General features: G+C 43.7%; 1 protein-coding gene and 1 pseudogene across 1 annotated transcript in view; one reads left to right on the top strand and one right to left on the bottom strand.

Moving 5' to 3' along the window:
• Positions 1-6049: 6049 nt before the first annotated feature.
• On the top strand, positions 6050-7195 carry LOC103724847 (annotated as a pseudogene).
• An 8126-nt stretch (positions 7196-15321) lies between these two features.
• LOC103724846 (multidrug and toxin extrusion protein 2-like) overlaps positions 15322-16858 on the bottom strand; it is a gene marked incomplete at its 5' end in the record, with an annotated part of 39500 nt that continues 37963 nt past the window's right edge. The window contains 1 exon segment of the mRNA XM_008821989.1: positions 15322-15438. Coding sequence (XP_008820211.1) covers positions 15322-15438 — 117 coding nt within the window.

The following is a 16858-nucleotide window of genomic DNA, read 5'->3' as shown; positions in this document are numbered from 1 at the left end:
TTGAACTCACAGAGATCTGCCTGCCTCTGCCTCCTGAGTGCTGGGATTAAAGGCATGCACCACCATGCCCGGCTTTAATCTCTTTTTAAAAAATATTTTATTATTTTTATTTTATGTGTATGAGTGTATTGCCTGCATGTATGTGAGTGCACCCATGTCGTGCAATGCCTCAGAAGAGGGCTTCGGATTCCCCTGGAACCGGAGTTAAGGACGGTTCGTAGCCGCCATGTGGGTGCTGGGAATCGAACGCAGGTCCTCTGCAAGAGCAGTCAGTGCTCTTAACCATTGAGCCATCTCTCCAGTCCTGCTATCTTCAAATGTTTAGCTAGGTATGCTTCAACTAGAAAATCCATAGATGTCAGGAAACTAATAAGGGTTCGTGGGGGAGGGGGTTCATAGGAAGGGAGATAGAATGCTGTGATGTAAAGGGGAGAAGGGGAATAATGGGATAGGAAGGGTTAAATGGGGTGGGGAGTGGGAGGACAGGGCAGAGGAGGGAGTTAAGGGGAGGGAAAACTAACACAGCCATTTGAAAAAGTCATATTGACCTACTACAATATATGCATATACAGTATAAAAGAGTTTAAATGTAGCTACCCTATAACAGGGGTTCAATGACTACCAGACACCACAGGCTAGTAAATAAAAAGCACAATGCCAGGAATGGGTTTCCTCTTTTGGACTTGTTGACCCCAGGGGGTCCCATAGACCCTTAGTTCAGAGAACAACTTGTGGAAGTCAGTTCCCTCCCTCTATCATGTGGGTCCCCAGGGATCAAATTCAGGTTGTGAGACCTGGCAGCAAGTATCTTCATCTGCTGAGCCATCTTGCCAGCCATACAGATATTTTGTTTTTAATATATTAACCATTGCTGTTTTCTGCTCCTCTGAGGAATGCCTGTAGTAGTGTAATTAATTGTTGTGTTAGTGGAGTGATGATGCTTCCAGTGTTTCATTTCTGTACTAAGTAGTAACATGCTGATCTGAGGCGGAAGCACATGCACACACATACATACATGTTACACATGTTAATGCATATTTGTGTGATTTTTTTGAAAGTCATGTTCAGGAAGTAACTCTGGAATCTATTTTATTGACTGTTTCCAATGAAAAGGATTGAATGTTCTGTCATACGCATGTTAATGTGTGTGGAGATGATATTCTTTTTTAAAAAAATGTTATATATGTATATTTTTATTTATTTTTATTTTATGTGTATGAGTGTATTTGCCCTCATGTAGGTAAGTGCACCTGTGTTGTGCAATGCCCATGGAGGACAGAAGAGGCTGTCAGATCCTCTGGAAATGGAGTTATGGACAGTTGTTAGCTGCCATGTGGGTGTTGGGATTCGAACCCGGGTCTTCTGCAAAAACAGTGTTCTTAACCGCTGAGCCATCTCTCCAGCCCCAGATGATATTATTTTTATGGAACCACTGAATCCTTTTCACTAATATTTAAGATTTTTTGCAATGATTTAAAAAAATTATTTAATGCATATAAGTGTTATACCTGCATGTGTGTTAGTACACCTGTGTCATGCAGTGCCTGCAGAGGCCAGAAGAGGGTGTTGGGTCCCCTGGAACTGGAGTTATGGGTGGTTGTTAGCTGGCATGTGGTGTTGGGAATCAAACCTGGGTCCTCCGCAAGAGCAGCCAGTGCTCTTAATTACCGAGCCATCTCTCCAGCCCCTAAAATGGTATTTAGAGGCAAGATTGGTCTGTAATATTATTTTTGTGGATTTTTTTGTTAGATTTTGATAATTATTCATAAAGTTAATTAAAACTGTTGTCCTGGGCAGTGAGACGGCTCAGTGGGTAAAGACACTTGCTACCAAGCCTGACCACCTGAGTTCTATCCCTGAGGCCCACATGGTGGAAGGAAAGAACCAACTTGTAACAAATTCTCCTCTGACCCCCAACACAGCCCACACATGTACACATACATGCAAATAAATAATACTAACACAAAAACATTTTAAAAACTGTTGTCCTTTCTCTATGCTGTAAGAGAATATAAATAGTACAGAAATGACCTATTGTATAAAGTTTTGGTGGAATTCTTCTGTAGAACTATAATAACCTCACATTTTGGTTGAATTTATCCTATGTACAACTTTCTGAGCTTCTTTTATGAAAGTTGGCCTGCTTGGACTTTCTGTCTCCCATTTGGTCAATTTTAGATGATGATATTTCTTGAGAAAATTGGTCTGGGGATGTAGCTCAGTGGTAGAGTACCTGCATTTATCTTGGCACTGCAAAAAGAAAAAGAAAAATCATTCTTTTTTGGGGGGGACAGGGTCTCCCTGTGGCCCCAGCTGTCCTGGAACTCACTATGTAGACCAGGCTGGCCTTGAACTCACAGAGATCTGCCTGCCTCTGTCTCCCGAGTGCTGGGATTAAAGCTGTGAAATTCTAAATATATAAAATTATATGAAATAATTCATGTGCTTTTATTGTATCTACTTTATCTTATTTTTATTTTATGTGTATGGGTGTATTGCCTGAATGCATGTAAATACACCTGTGTCGTGCAGTGCCTGAATGTTGGGAGACCTCTGTTATGCAAAAGTCGAAGCCCCTTCATACCGGACAGCTCATGCAGCTCGGGAATGTGCCGCGGGCTCCTTTTCATAGCAAGGTGCTTTCTGGCATCTTTCCTGTCTCTCCCTTTGAAGTGGCCGCCACAGATGCCTTGACATAAACATGGCCTTTGGCTCTATGCATACCATGCCTTCCTGTGTGTGATTTTTACAGGTAGACAATAGTCTAGCAGAAACCCACTTCCACATGTAAATAGAATATCTCACAAAGTATCTAAAAGCTTTTACCACTACCCCCATGGTATATAAATATGCTAGTCTTCTCTTAATAGTCGGAGATCAGGTCAGGGACCCGGAGATCAGGTCAGAGACTGGGTCCCGGAGACTGGGTCCCAGAAAGCTGGATCAGCAGAGAGCTGGACAGCAAGGAGCAGAGATACAATAAAGCAGTAAACACAGACTAAGCCGTGCCTTGAGTCCTGTGTCTTACTACCGGCGACCTGATCTCACCGGAGAGCAGCACTCTCCGTTACCGACCCACGGATATCCTAGCTTTCGCCGCCTCCGTGTTTCTTCCCTGTGGAGTTCACTGGCCAGGACTCCGCAATCCTGAGGAAGGGCACAAGGGTGTAATAGAGGCGGGATCCCGACTAGATAATACTCTAGTAGCAGAAGAAGCTCTCCGCTCCAGAGAAGTGTGTAGCTATCAGCTACAGCCAGCATCAGAGAAGTCTTTACACCTGCCGTCTCCAGAGAGGCGCAGCCGGCCAGGCCCGCCAGCCGCTAGCTAGCCAGCGGGACCAGAACCACGGCGGGAGAGTGCACGCACACCTGACCCTGGGCCACATCCAGAGTGAGTGCGCCCGGGAGCCCAGGCGCACTCCCCACATCGCCTGCAGCCAGACTCAGATTAGCCAGGTGTGGCGGAGACCCCAGGGTGCCCGCACACACCACGCAGGGGGTCAAGCAACCCGCCCCATACCTGAAGAGATCAGAAGAGGGTGTTAGATCCCCAGACCTGGAGTTAGGAATGGTTGTTAGCCACCATGTGGGTGCTGAGAGTTGAACCCGCGACCTTTGCAAGAGCAGCCAGTGCTCTTAACCAGTAGGTCATCTCTCTAGCCCTGTATCTGTTTTTCATATTTTCATATTTCATATTTTCATATTTCACATCAGCACTTTTGACTGACTTTAGTAACAACGAACTTTGTTTTCTTCAGAAAGAAACCTAATTAGATAGCTGAATGGATGCTGCAATAGATATTCAAATAACTCCTTTTGTTATGTACCCAACCATGATAAAAAGTTTTACACTGTCATTTTTTTTATTTTTTTTATTTTTTACTGTTCTAATTTTTCTGGGAACTTTTAATCTTACAGCTGCTGTAAGAGCTTTCTTGTATCCACACAGATAAGAGAACACAGGGAATCAGTTTCTTATCTTGTCTTCATGGAAATGTCACTTGGTAGCTTAAAGAATAATTATCTTTAATTCATAATCATTCTCTCTCTTTCTCTTTCTCCATCTTTCTCTCCTTAGAAACCTTGGCTCAAGTGTTGCGCTTGCCTCAGCATCCTGAGCAGCTGGAACAACAGGCACATGCCATGTTTCATCTCTTTTTAATGATGGGTACAGGCTGTGACCCACGGGTGTTTGATTAATCTCAAGGTAGAATTTCAGGATTCTTATTTGGGAATGAAACTGCCAACTATTTATACTGTCTTTCGTCCAGCAAGCACAGACACTGGGGAAAACTAAAGCAGTGGTCCTAGTCTTTAATGAGTTTAACAAAACAGAAAAAGCAACTCCCATTTTACTCTAAAATCCTTGAGAATAAATGGCATGATGGAGCTCCCTCTCTGCACTAAAGAGAAGCTTCTTGCTATTGAGCATAGTAAGTGCTCAGTTCCTTAAAAGCATTTTAATTACTAAAAATTCTTTTAAAAGGAATTTGAAGGAAATGCATAAAATATTAAAAATTAAAGTCACCTAAAATTTCACTGTAAAAGCTGAGGCATTTCAGGATATTTTATTTCAGCCTATCTTCTGTTATTCACAAATGTAACATATTTTTGTAATTTCCCTATGAATTTGTTAAAGATTTTTTTTAGTAATTACATAAAACATTTCCTTGTGTCACCTGTTTACTGCTTCCTTAAGAGTGGACATTTGAGATTGGAGAACTGGTGCAGTGTTAAAAGCTCAAGCTCACAACCCAAAAGACAAGAGTGGACATTTGAATTGTTTCTCTCTCTCTCTCTCTCTTTTTTAATATTTGTGCATGTGTACCTGCATGTGAAGATTTATTTATTATTATTTTATGTGTATGAGTGTATTGCCTGCATGTATGTGAGTGCAGCAGTGTTGTGCAGTGCCATGGAGGTCAGAAGAGGGCTTTGGACCTGGAGTTAAGGACGGCTCGTAGCCGCCATGTGGGTGCTGGGAATTGAACCCAGGTCCTCTGCAAAAGCAGTCAGTGTTCTTAACCGCTGATCCATCTCTCCAGTCCCGAATTTTTGTTAATTTCATACAATATAGTTTGATAGAATTTAGTTCCCCTCTCCTATTTGTACCCCCACCACCCCCTGTCCAATTTCATGTACTTTATTATATATAGACCTATAGACTATATATATATATTTATAGAGTGTGTATATATGTATATATATGAAACTATAGAGTATATATAATGTACCTATAGAGTATATTATATATTATATATACCTATAGAGTCAAACTTGTGTCCTCAAATGCCCTTCAGTGTTGGTCCATCCACTAGAGTCTTGTCAATCTACTAAGAACCTCATCCTTAAATAAGACTGATCCTACACCCCTCCCAGCAGTCATTGGTGGCCAATAGCTCCTCATGTAGGGTTGGGGCTTGTTTTTCACATCCCCATGTCCATGCTGGGATTTTATCTGGCTTGGGTTTGCATGGGACTTTTGCCTGCTGACCCCATTGCTGTGAGTTCATGTGAATAGCTCCTAACAGTCTAGAAAACTCTGTTTCCCTGTGGTTATCCAACACCTCTGGCTCTTATGATCTTTCTGCTCACTTTTCATTTACTTCTTTTGAGACTGGGTGCCATGTAGCCCAGGCTAGCCTTGAACTCAGTATGTAATGATTACCTCCTGCATCTACCTCACAAGCATTGGAATCACAAGTGTGTGCCAGCAGACCTGGTTTTATGTGGTGCTGGGGCTTGAAGTCAGGGTTTTGTGCATGCTAAGCAAGCACTTTTTCAACAGAGCTACATCCTCAGGCTGACAATAAAACTTCTAATAAAGAGTACATACTGTGGAAGAGACAAAAACACAATGGATGAATCCTCAGAGAGAAGGGGGGGTGGGGGGTGTTCTTTGTAACAGGAGAAGTTATGTGGTCTTATCTGTGGGCCTTCTGCATGGGTTTATGAGTAAATAAGATGTGAGCAACTGGCTATCTTATTAGGTAGGCAATGTGAGAAACAATGGTCCTCATTTCAGAAGAACACTCATTTCAGAGCAATCATGGCTCGAAGTGTGAGGCTGGCATGCTGCAGCCTCTTGGTGTTGGCGCTGACCCTCAGGCCTTCACCTCCCTTGTTGTGCACAGCTGCAAAACAAAAGAACAATGGCCAGAGCCTGGAAGAGCACTTAGGTGGCAGATCCACCCTCCTCAGACAAGATCCTCCAGGAGGAGAAAGTCAAGCTGGAAGACCAGCTGAGAGAGACCACGGAAACATATAAACGAGCTTTGGCAGATACTGAGAACTTGCGGCAGAGGAGCCAGAAGCTGGTGGAGGAGGCCAAGTTGTATGGTAACAAACACTGTGGTCTCTGGGGAGTGAACGGGCCAGTCAGAGTGAGGCAGGGTGGGCTGGAGCTCCTGCAGTGTTTGGTGTCCTTGGGACAGGGATCCACTGAGCAGGATTCACTGGAAGTTGCCTGTTGCCCTGCTTGCCCTAGCCTGGCAAGGGAGTGTTGTGACACCTTTGCTTTTTTTTTTTTTTTTTTTTACAAAACCAACTTTACTCTGAAAAAAAAAAAAGGACAATAACAAATTTTGACAATAACAAAAAAGAGGAACATACTTGCACAAAATAAGTTTGATATAATGGACACCTTTCCTACCTTAAGCTGATCTCCCTCCACCTGTGCTTCCTGTCCTTCCTCATTTTAGCAAGCGATACCTGCCCCTCACGCCCTCTGCGGCTGCCTTATTAAAACATTGGTCTATGGCAAACAACGTGACCAGGCATCATGAAAGGCCCAGTGTGAGGTATCCAGTTGATTGAGCCATGTGCCAACCATCTTCTCTGCCTCCATACAGGCATCCAGGGATTCTGCAAAGACTTGCTGGAGGTGGCAGACATCCTAGAAAAGGCAACCCAAGGTGTCCCAAAGGAGGAGGTGAGCTACAACAGCCCTCACCTCAAGAGCCTGTACGGGGGGCTGGTGATGACCAAAGTCCAGATTCAGAAGGTGTTCTCAAAGCACGGCTTGCTCAGGCTGGACCCCATGGGTGCCAAGTTTGATCCTTATGAACATGAGGCCTTGTTCCACACCCCAGTGGAGGGGAAAGAGCCAGGCACAGTGGCACTGGTTAGCAAAGTGGGCTACAAGCAGGGGCACACCATGTGGCCTGCGCTGGTGGGGGCGGTGAAGGAAGCTTAGCTTCCTCCCACGGAGCTCTGGACTTTTTAGGTCACTTGCTAGAACTCTCGAAAGGCAGGCTCAGATTTTCTCATCTGTGACTACATTAGACCATTGCCCAGCCTTGTTGGCAATCTTAAGCTAAGCAGAACGTGAAGCCGCTTGCATGCTGTGTTGAGGAACTCTGGGAGCCTGGTAACCTGTCTCATAGTTCCACCTACTCCAAAAGGAGCCAGTAGAGCCTCTGGAGTAGCGTGACTGACAACTGTATCTGTCCAGCCTGGTGATTGCAAAGTACTTAACATAAATAAAAGGTCTTTGGGAATTGTTTAAAAAAAAAATTTAAAAAAAGAAAAAGAAAAAAGAGCACTCATTTCATAATAAGAGCATAGGAAATTCAGAGTAGTGAAACCAAGGTTGTTTATTTTATGACCTTATGAAGCTGGGTGTCCGTCTTGAATGATAGGTACACTGAGAACTGTAGCACGTGACCCTTCCTCTCTTTTCTCTTATGGGGTAATTAGGAGGGTACAATCTTATACAACCCAGATTTTATCTTTCCTTCTGACCGTTATGTTTGTCTTTTTCTCAACAAAAACTATGCATAAGTTAATCTCTCTACAGTATGCATTGTAAAAAAAAAAAAAAAAAAAAAAAGGGGGCTTGGAAGAAAAGCTCCAAGAGGCTGTGTTTTTCATTCATTTGTCAATTAATTAATTAATTCAGCAATCTTGTTGCTACTGAGTGTAGAGGAACCTAGGGGATCACAGAAATGGCTATCTATAACCTTGCCCTTTAGAAGAATATAATTTCATAGGGAAATGTCAGCTCTTTTGTGTCTGTGTGTGTGTGTGTGTGTGTGTGTGTGTGTGTGTGTGTGTGTTAAAGCTTATCAGACATATGGCCTTGTAGACAGGTTTGGCTGTAATTTTCTACTCTAAACTCCTATTTTTGGGTGGGGTAGCTTATCAGAATTTTAGCTAGACTATTGGGCATTAGCAGGAGTCTGGTGTTTTCTGTTCCTTTGTGAGTAGACTTAAGATGCCTCAAGATACCTTTGAAAATTAAGGTTTTATTTCTAATAGTGAACTCCTAAGACTGTCCATTTGGGGCAAGGTGCCAGCTGTGATTAGATTTTAGGCTGTGATTGAATAAAGTATCACAAGTCAATGAGTCAGGCTCTAAGCAGACAGGGTCTAAATTTTAGAGAGTGGGAGATTTTGCTTTTTATTTCTGATCTTATGTTTTGGCCTTTTGTTGCTATCTTTCTTCCAAGAAATCAGCAAAGTCAAATCACTGACAAAGAGCAGAGGTCTTTCTTCTTTTGGAATTCCTTCAGAGTTGAGAAGGGGCATCAGGGAGCCCTGGATGGCATTACTAATCTGTCACTGGACCATGTCTTAGTTTATTTTCTTACTGCTGTGATAAAACACTCTGACCAAAGCAACTTAAAGGATAAATGGTTTATTTCAGCTCACAATTCATCATGTGGGAAAATGAAGATAGCAGGTGCTTGAAACAGGTCCACAGTCAGAGAAAGGGAGTAAGGATGGCATGCAAGCTAGTGCTCAGCTCCTTCCTCCAAAGTCCAGAGTCTAGGATGCCTGCCTAGAGAATGGTACCACCCACAATGGTGTGTCTTCCCACCTCAATCAGCATAATCAAGATAATTATGCATAGACATGTCCACAGGCCAACCTTATCCTGACAATCCCTCATTAAGACTCCCTCCTCAGGTGATTCTAGATTGTATAAAATTGACAGTAAATACGAACCATCACAGATCATAAAGCATGACCTGGGCCACATTTTGGAGAGGGAGGAGTGTGGTTATTCGAGGAAGCTGAAGGCTGGACATTGCATGGAGGTCAAAAGGTCAGTAGTGGGAGCCAAGTTAGTGATAATGGTTGGTATCCTGGACACAATACCATTTGGAGCACAATGGCCTATAATCTGAAAGATATGAATCATATCAGACAGTTAAGAAAGCAGGGGCCAAAGAAACAAAGCAGCATTACAAACAAGAAAGGGGTCCTTAGAAATTTATAGGAAAGGGCCTATAGAAGCTGCTGTCCCAGCTAAAGTTTGATTTTAACTTAGGCTTTTGAGTATTTTGATGTTTTCCTTGATTTTTTTGAGAGATGACTTCTGAAGTTTAGACCCAGAAGCAGCAGGTCTCACCAAGGAGGGTGCATGTTCCCCTTGCTGCTACAGTAAGGAGCTACTGGGTTCTCTGTTTTTGGAGGACTGCCTACTCTAGCTAGGGAGTTGAGGCTTACCCTAGCCTTTCAGATAGACCATAGGATGAGAGTGATACTTATTTCTACAGCAGAGATTCACATTGGCCAAGAGTCCTCCAAGAATGGACCAGTCCAAAGTTACCCAGCTCAGCACAAAATGAGGACTGCCAGATATTCTTGAGTTTTTAGTTTTGTTACATTTGAAGCAAGGATGTGAAGGTAAGAGTGTATTCTTTAGAAAGGAGCCTTGATTCGGAAAAACATTGGAAGATGGGCAATCTGAGATGGTGACAATCTGGACATTAGGGAAAGCCACCACTGAATATTAGCCCCACCATTCAGTCAAGAGGGCTAGATAGAAGATGAAGCCACAGAGAAATTAGTAGCCTGTCTTCTTAAGGCTTACTCTGGTGGTTGGTCCTTGAATTCAAATGTATAGTTCATTGGTTTGTCAACAGGCTGCTGTAGTGGCTAGAATAGCGAAGTTGTAGGGCCCTCAGAGCAGAGGTTGGTAAACAGGGGAATGATTATGAGGGGGACTGCCAGGCTAGGCTTTGGAAGGCCAAAGTTATAACAGAAAAGTGAGGTTCCACCTGGCAGCAGACAGAACTACAGTTGTATTTATGAGAATGCCAGTGGTGCTTCCTCTAGCTAAATGGTTACCTTGGATGCTACTTAAAGACAAAAAGGAATCAGCGAGGACTTATGTTAATATTGCTACCACCATAAGTGACAGAAGAAGTATAGAAAGTCAAATCATCCTGGTTGTTATATGGCTCCCATCCAGGGATATCAGCAATGGACTCCCACATGAAAGAGAATGTTTGCTTGGATGAGGTGTTATCTAGGACCCCCAACAACAGTTCCTTCTATATAATAGAAAATGAAGACAGCCTTTCTTGTCAAGACCTGGGCCCTATCTACATTTTCTGTTGGGGTGGGCTGTTACCACTGGGGCCTTATATGCTGAGGGCTTCCTATTTTATCATGTCTAACTGTGGAATAGGTAGAATTGGCCAAAGGTATTAAGTCTTCTGTGGCCCAGAGAACCACCTCATCTGTCAGCATTGAGTCTCCTTGTGGACATAGCCAACAGTAAAATAGATTAGGCAAAGTTCCTATTCTGTTTATGACTGGAGTAAGTAGGTCAGAGATGCCTGAAATATAAAGGACAGCTCTCAAGAGGAAGCACTGCAGGAGAGTCAAGAGATTGTGATGTCTTAGACCCAGCCGGGGCAGAGGAGCCCTGGTGGAGGGAGTCAGGTCCTTACAACAGAGGAATATGAGGAATATGAGAAGACAGTGAGCAGGCCCCCAACACAGTACCATCACCACATCTGGCTGCCTGTGTGGAAGTAGAAACTGGGGCTTTAACTCAAAGTAAGCAATGACCTAGGCCCCAGAGTAGTCTAAGAGATTTCCCTGAAGAAAAAGGTCTAAATTGAGTTGGGTCCTATAGGAAGTAGTGGGAGTAGAGGAGAGAGCTTGTATTATAGAACTCAGGAAAGAGTTGGCCAGTTGTGGGAGACTGGAGGTGTTTGACGGTGTGTTTCTCCTGGGTCTCACTGGGACAGTGTGGGAAGTGTGAATAAAAGGTACTCTTTTGTAATCAAAGGATTAAATAAGACAAAGAAAGCTCTATCTTTAAAGAAACTTGTAAAAACACCATCTGGAAAAATTCCCTCCCTAGTCAGCATTTTTCTAAGATTAAATCTGCACTCAAGATCGCAAACCTTGTTTTCAAAAGCTGCATTTTGTTTTTCAGCTGCACCATTTGGAATTAGCTAACTGGGTAACAACATGAGGCCAATCTCTGATCACTCAAAGTGAAGCACAGGACGCCTTTGCTTTAGGAATAAAAACACAGAAGGACCCTCACCAGGCATCAAAATTCCATATGAGCTGGCCACCATTGAGAAGTCCTTTATTCCCAGCACTTGGGAACTCTCTGTGAGTTCAAGGTCAGCCTGGTCACCATAACAAGTTCCAGGCCTGCTGAGGCTATAGGAGATCCTGTCTCAAACAACAATGACAAAAGTTTTCATAGCTTAATTTTAGATTACTAATTCAAAATGAATGTAATAGTTAAGTTTCTAACTTGTTGAAAGAAAATCAGAGTATATTTTTAAAAGGATTGGAAAACTAGAAGAAGGGAACAGAAAGGAAGAAGGGACAGAAGTAAGTTCAGGTTAGTACGGAGCTGGAAATAATATTTAGAAATCCATCTTAAACTTGTATGTTGTCCATATGGCACAAAAGTTGTTATAATGAAGAAACATCTAAAGGCTTTGAGAAAGACACGTAGAACAAAACGACACAAAATTTTGAAAGTGAAGGTGGAAAAGCCATTTCAAGAAAATGAGTGAAAAGGAAATCCACCACTGTTACTAGATTTAAGGCCAGTGGTACACCGCTGTCTTTGGCTTAAAGGTATTAATGCATAATTATTAGATATTTTTAAAGCCATAGGCTGCACCATGGTAACAGGGTTAAAGACAACAGTGAACCACAGCCTAGGTTTAAAGCCAGCGGTATGTCACTATTAGTAGGTTTAAAGTCAATGACGCACACCTTCACTAGGTTTAAAGCCAAGGTTGTGCCCCTGTTACCAAGTTTACTGTAAGCCAGGACAGAAACCTGTGACTTTGGATGTTATTAGTCCCAGTGGAAAGCAACTTCTATTGTTTTATTAAATTGAGGTCATGTGGCCATCACACGCACTTTTAAGCTTTGTGTTTATGCCCATAGATCATTCTTGTCAACTACAACCGGTCACTAAAGAAACTTCTTTTACTAATGATGTGTATCCCCAGAGACTCACCCCCAGCAGTCAAGCTCTCGAGAAAAAGTGGCATAGTAGCCCAAAGATTGGCCTTAGACAGACATGTTTATCACCCCCTCCAAGGCTCAGGGAATATCACAGAACAGGAGGTAGAAAGACTGTAAGGGCTGGAAAATGGGGACACGTATTTATAGAAGTTCCCTCAGAGAAAAAAAGCATTCCATTTGGAGGGAAGCTCACTAAGATGGGTAGGCCAAAAGGGAGGTGGCACAACCCATCCTGGAGGGGCACTCTTTAAGTTCATGAAGTAAACAACACAAAAGCTTCAGAAAGTTCCTGAAATTGACCAGATTCTCCAGTTCCTTCCTTCCACAAACTTACATAAAGAGTAAGGACTGCTGACAGACAGACAAGCCAAGGTGCTTGGACAAGGCCCTAACCACCTGAGCTTCCAAGAAGAGACACCCTCCAGCTTGTCGAGCTGCCTGCAAGCTGCACGGTGAGTCCCAGGTTTAAAGGTTTTGTGAGTCGTCATAAATGCTGGGGTAGGCTTTTCATGATGCATCTGTCTTTGGGTTATTTCTGCTCATTGCAAGTAAACTTTCATCCATAATTCTGTAAGTAATTGCAATAAAACTCATTGGTTCACCAAGTAGGCTTTACTTTGGTCTGTTGTCAGTTCCCTTGAGGTGTCTCACCAGGAATAGTGTCACACAATGACAAAATGCACACACGTACACGGAATAAATAAACAAATGTAATATTTCTAGAGCATGTTTATTTTGCCTGCTTTTCTTCAGAGTTAGGGGGAGCTGATGAGGTCTAATAACACCAGACTAGCAGGTGCCTCCCATTGGGCTCCGGGAAGCAGGTCACCAGCACTTTTGCATTTGTTCTGCTCTGTACCTACAGCCTACAATGGGATCATTCAATTTTATTGGGAGCGCAGCACAGGTTGAGAGAGGGGTATCCCAGAGGAGTAATCATTAGGTCAGTCCCATACCGCCTGCCAATGAGAATTTGATGACCAGCACATCTGTGTCTCCCATCATTCTGCTCCAGAAAATACCACTGTCATCTACCAGCTCTCCTGCATACAGGACAAGGATCCACAAGGTTAACCTTGATCTCTTTCAGGGGCCTACATGCTATTATGTCACATTTTATAGGTGTGGACCCATGCCTTCTTCTTACATGCAGTAGTTTACACTATGGGGGGCCTTGTTCCAGGACAGTGAGATTGGAGGCACAGGGCCTGGCCCTGGGAATTTAGTCTCTTTGGAGCAAGTCAACTTTATTGCAAACTTTAGTAAGTTTTTATACAATACAAGGAACTAGCAGTCACATGGGGTTTGGCAGTTGCATACAAACATTTAGGGCACAATTAGATGAGAAGCAGGACATATAGATTTTAGTCGGCACCAGCTAAGGGCTGTTTGTAAAGCAGGGTGTTTGACTTTCCTCAAGGTTACTTGAACATAGCTAGCTTTTGACTTTTAGCCCAGGAGTGAACTTTTAACCTGGCCTATTCTTTTTGCTAGTGAGAGGTAAGATTTATTTGTTCAGAACAAGGAGGTGGGCTAAGGGCTGGTGACCAAGATGCGTTCCCTCAGACCAAGGAGCTTAAATTTTTGATCCGGCCACTTTTCTCTTGCTAGACAAGCAGTGTTGTGCAAGACGGAGATTTGAGGGCATTGTATTCAGTGCCCCTCCCCCTTCAGCAGAAATTGTAGCCTGATCTTAAAGTTTCAGGTCCACCTTGCCTTAGGGCATGTCATCCTGGTTTCCTGGTCTTCCATATAAAGAGAGACTACAAAGGACTGAGAAAAAAACCAGAAGTTGGATCCAGGTCTTGAGTTTAGGTTCAGTAATCCCTAAGTAACAGCCCCTCATATTGTTTTGTAAATTAAGAGTAGACACAATGGCATCATAGTCCATGAAGAGACTCCAAAGTGTACTAAATGCCATATGTAGTATATTTTTCCTGTACACACTTATCTACAATAAAGTTTAAGATAAAAATCAGGCACAGAAAGAGGTTAACAACAATAAAATAAAAACCAGCAAATGTCACTATATACTAATAAGTTATATGAATTTTCTCACTTTCAATGTAGGTTGATACACTATACATATAAACTAGGTGTGTCTAAAACCATGTATATAGCACAACCAAATTAAAAATATTACATCTTTTAATCAAGGAACTTGGCATCTCTGCATTCATTCTTTTTTTCAGCAATGCATTGTAAGTTTCATTGTATCAATCTTACTCATTGTTCAGATTTCTTTAAATATTTTTGGAGCAAATATTTAACACACTGCAGAGAGCCTCACGGGCCTGGCAGTAAAAGAATCTCTGTACAGGCTGACCTGTCGACATGCAGCAGAGCATGGTGGTCAGATGTGTGGGGGCCATGTGTAGAGGGGTGCCGACACTTTCTGTGCAGTCTCTAGTACATGGACTGGTTGGGCTGGGCTGTGGATTCTCACAGGGGCGATCTTTTAGCTGCTCTCCTTCCCTCTGTTCTCAGAACTGAGGAACCCATTCAAGATCTCTGATTTTCTCCCCTTGGAGGTGAAGATCCAGGCTTCATCACTGTAGTAGAAATCCCAATAGAAGGCTGTTTGGCAGTAGCTGAATCCCTAACACTATTCCCCAAATATCCTGGAGCACATTAAAGCTTACTTCCCTCTTCACCTGAAGCCCACTTAATTCTTTGTTTGCTGGTCTTTCTCACAGTCAGAATGGAAGGATGCATACCTCTATTGATACAGAATTATGCCACCCCTGAGTCCATGGGTCCCCCACCTGCCAGGAGATCTAGAGGGGCTGGTTGCATCTGGACAGGAATAGAAACTGGCTGGGGTGGGTGGGATTTTGTCTGTGCTGCTCTCTGAGTTCTAAGTGGAGGGCCTGGAGATGAGCACGTTGTCAAAGACTTTCACGTAATGCCGGTTCCAAACTGTTTCTCCCTGGTTTCTCAGTTGGCACCGGCATTTTGGTGATAGGAATTTCTCTCCCTACATTTATCCCCTATACTCTGGATGAGGACTGGAATCTTCCACAAGTGAGAAAGGAATTTTCCCAAGGACTAAGACACTTAGAGCTCGACACAGTACTTCTAAGGGAAGGTAAATTTCACAAAGTAGGGTACCCCATTCCTGGTCAGGTCACTTTGAAGGGTCAGGCCCAGGGTCAGTAGTGACAGTGTAAAATCACACCTGGTCCTCACAACCACCTATGAGAAAAAAAGCCTCATGAAGAGCAGAACCCTTTTAAAATCCAAGCAAGTTGCTGAGGTCCCCTAGGCTTAGATGTGGCCACTTCCCCTCTCATGATCAAGTCTAGCACCTTGCAGGCATGGTGGGACGCTTGGGTAGAGAACAAGGGAGGCTGAGAGCAACAGATTCCTCTGCACACAGTGGTTACCAGGTAGCTCACTAATGTCTCCATGTGCCTGGACTGTCAGGACTTAACCTGCAGAGCTTCTGCAGGGTGAAGCCTAGCTCCTGCTCACCTGAGGAGGGACCAAGGAAAGAATGTTCAAAGGGCACTCTAGCAGACCTCCCAATGACTCATTGTCCCACAATAAGTGAACAGTGGGTGAAAAGAAATTTACTCAATGTTCACTCACACTCCCATCCCCACCTAGGGACCAGGGGGATCAGAAAGATCCTGTGATGACGTGGAGTGAAAGTATCAAAGCAGAGAGTGGGGAAAGGATTCCCCAGATCCAAGGCTCTAGGGCAAGAGCAGGATGCTGGAGGTCAGAACCAAGGGACGGGAGCTAAGAATAGGGAAACACTGACCAGAGAAAGAAATTGTAAACCCTATTGTTACATGCTGACAGCTCCCTGATGGTTGGTGGTCCCCAGAGCTGAGAGTCCTCCCTCACTGATGTGGCCTGCTATACTAACTCCCTGGACAAATTCCCTTCTTGCCTCCAGCAAGCTTTAAAAATTCTGAGTGTTTGCAACAATTCTTCTGACCAGTGGAGGGCTGGTAATTGGCAACAGTTCTTGCCACCTTTGCAGACCTGTTAAAAGCCCATGGAGGAATAAGAAGTGCCTGTGAGCAACACCAGGCCCTGTGTTTTCAAAGGCCCCCTCTCCTCTGATCAGCCTCAGATCCCCTCACTCTCCCTCAGTCAATCTACCAGGGCCACATCCTTAATGAAAACGGACTCTCCCTCTCCAGCAGCTACCAACTGCCAATAGCTCCCAGCTAGGGTTGGGGCTTAGTGCCCACCTCCCTCCTCCATGCTGAGATTTGTGTCCAGCTTGAGGTTCAAGTTCAAATGTTTTGTGCATGCTGTCACAACTGCCATGAGTTCATATGTGCATCTGCCCTGTTGTGTCCAGAACACACTTTTTCGCTGTAGTCACCCACTGCCTCTGGCTCTTACAGTCTTCCTGCCATCTTCCAACATGATCCCTGAGCCTTTTCGGAAGGGCACACTTACTGTTTTTGAGACAGAGTATTCACTGGTCCCAGTGCTTGGTGACTAGCAAGACTGGCAGATCAATGAGTTCTGGGGATTCAGTTGTCTCTACCCTCCTATGCTAGGATTACAGACAGATGCTTGAAATGGAATCTGGGATTTTTCACCTGATACAGCAGCCCAGGGCCTCCAGGCATCATAGCCATTGGATGCCTTG

The sequence above is a fragment of the Nannospalax galili genome, unplaced genomic scaffold (genome assembly GCF_000622305.1).
Source record: "Nannospalax galili isolate Female #2095 unplaced genomic scaffold, S.galili_v1.0 scaffold1448, whole genome shotgun sequence".
Taxonomy (NCBI): domain Eukaryota; kingdom Metazoa; phylum Chordata; class Mammalia; order Rodentia; family Spalacidae; genus Nannospalax; species Nannospalax galili.
This window is presented reverse-complemented; position numbering and strand designations above follow the sequence as displayed.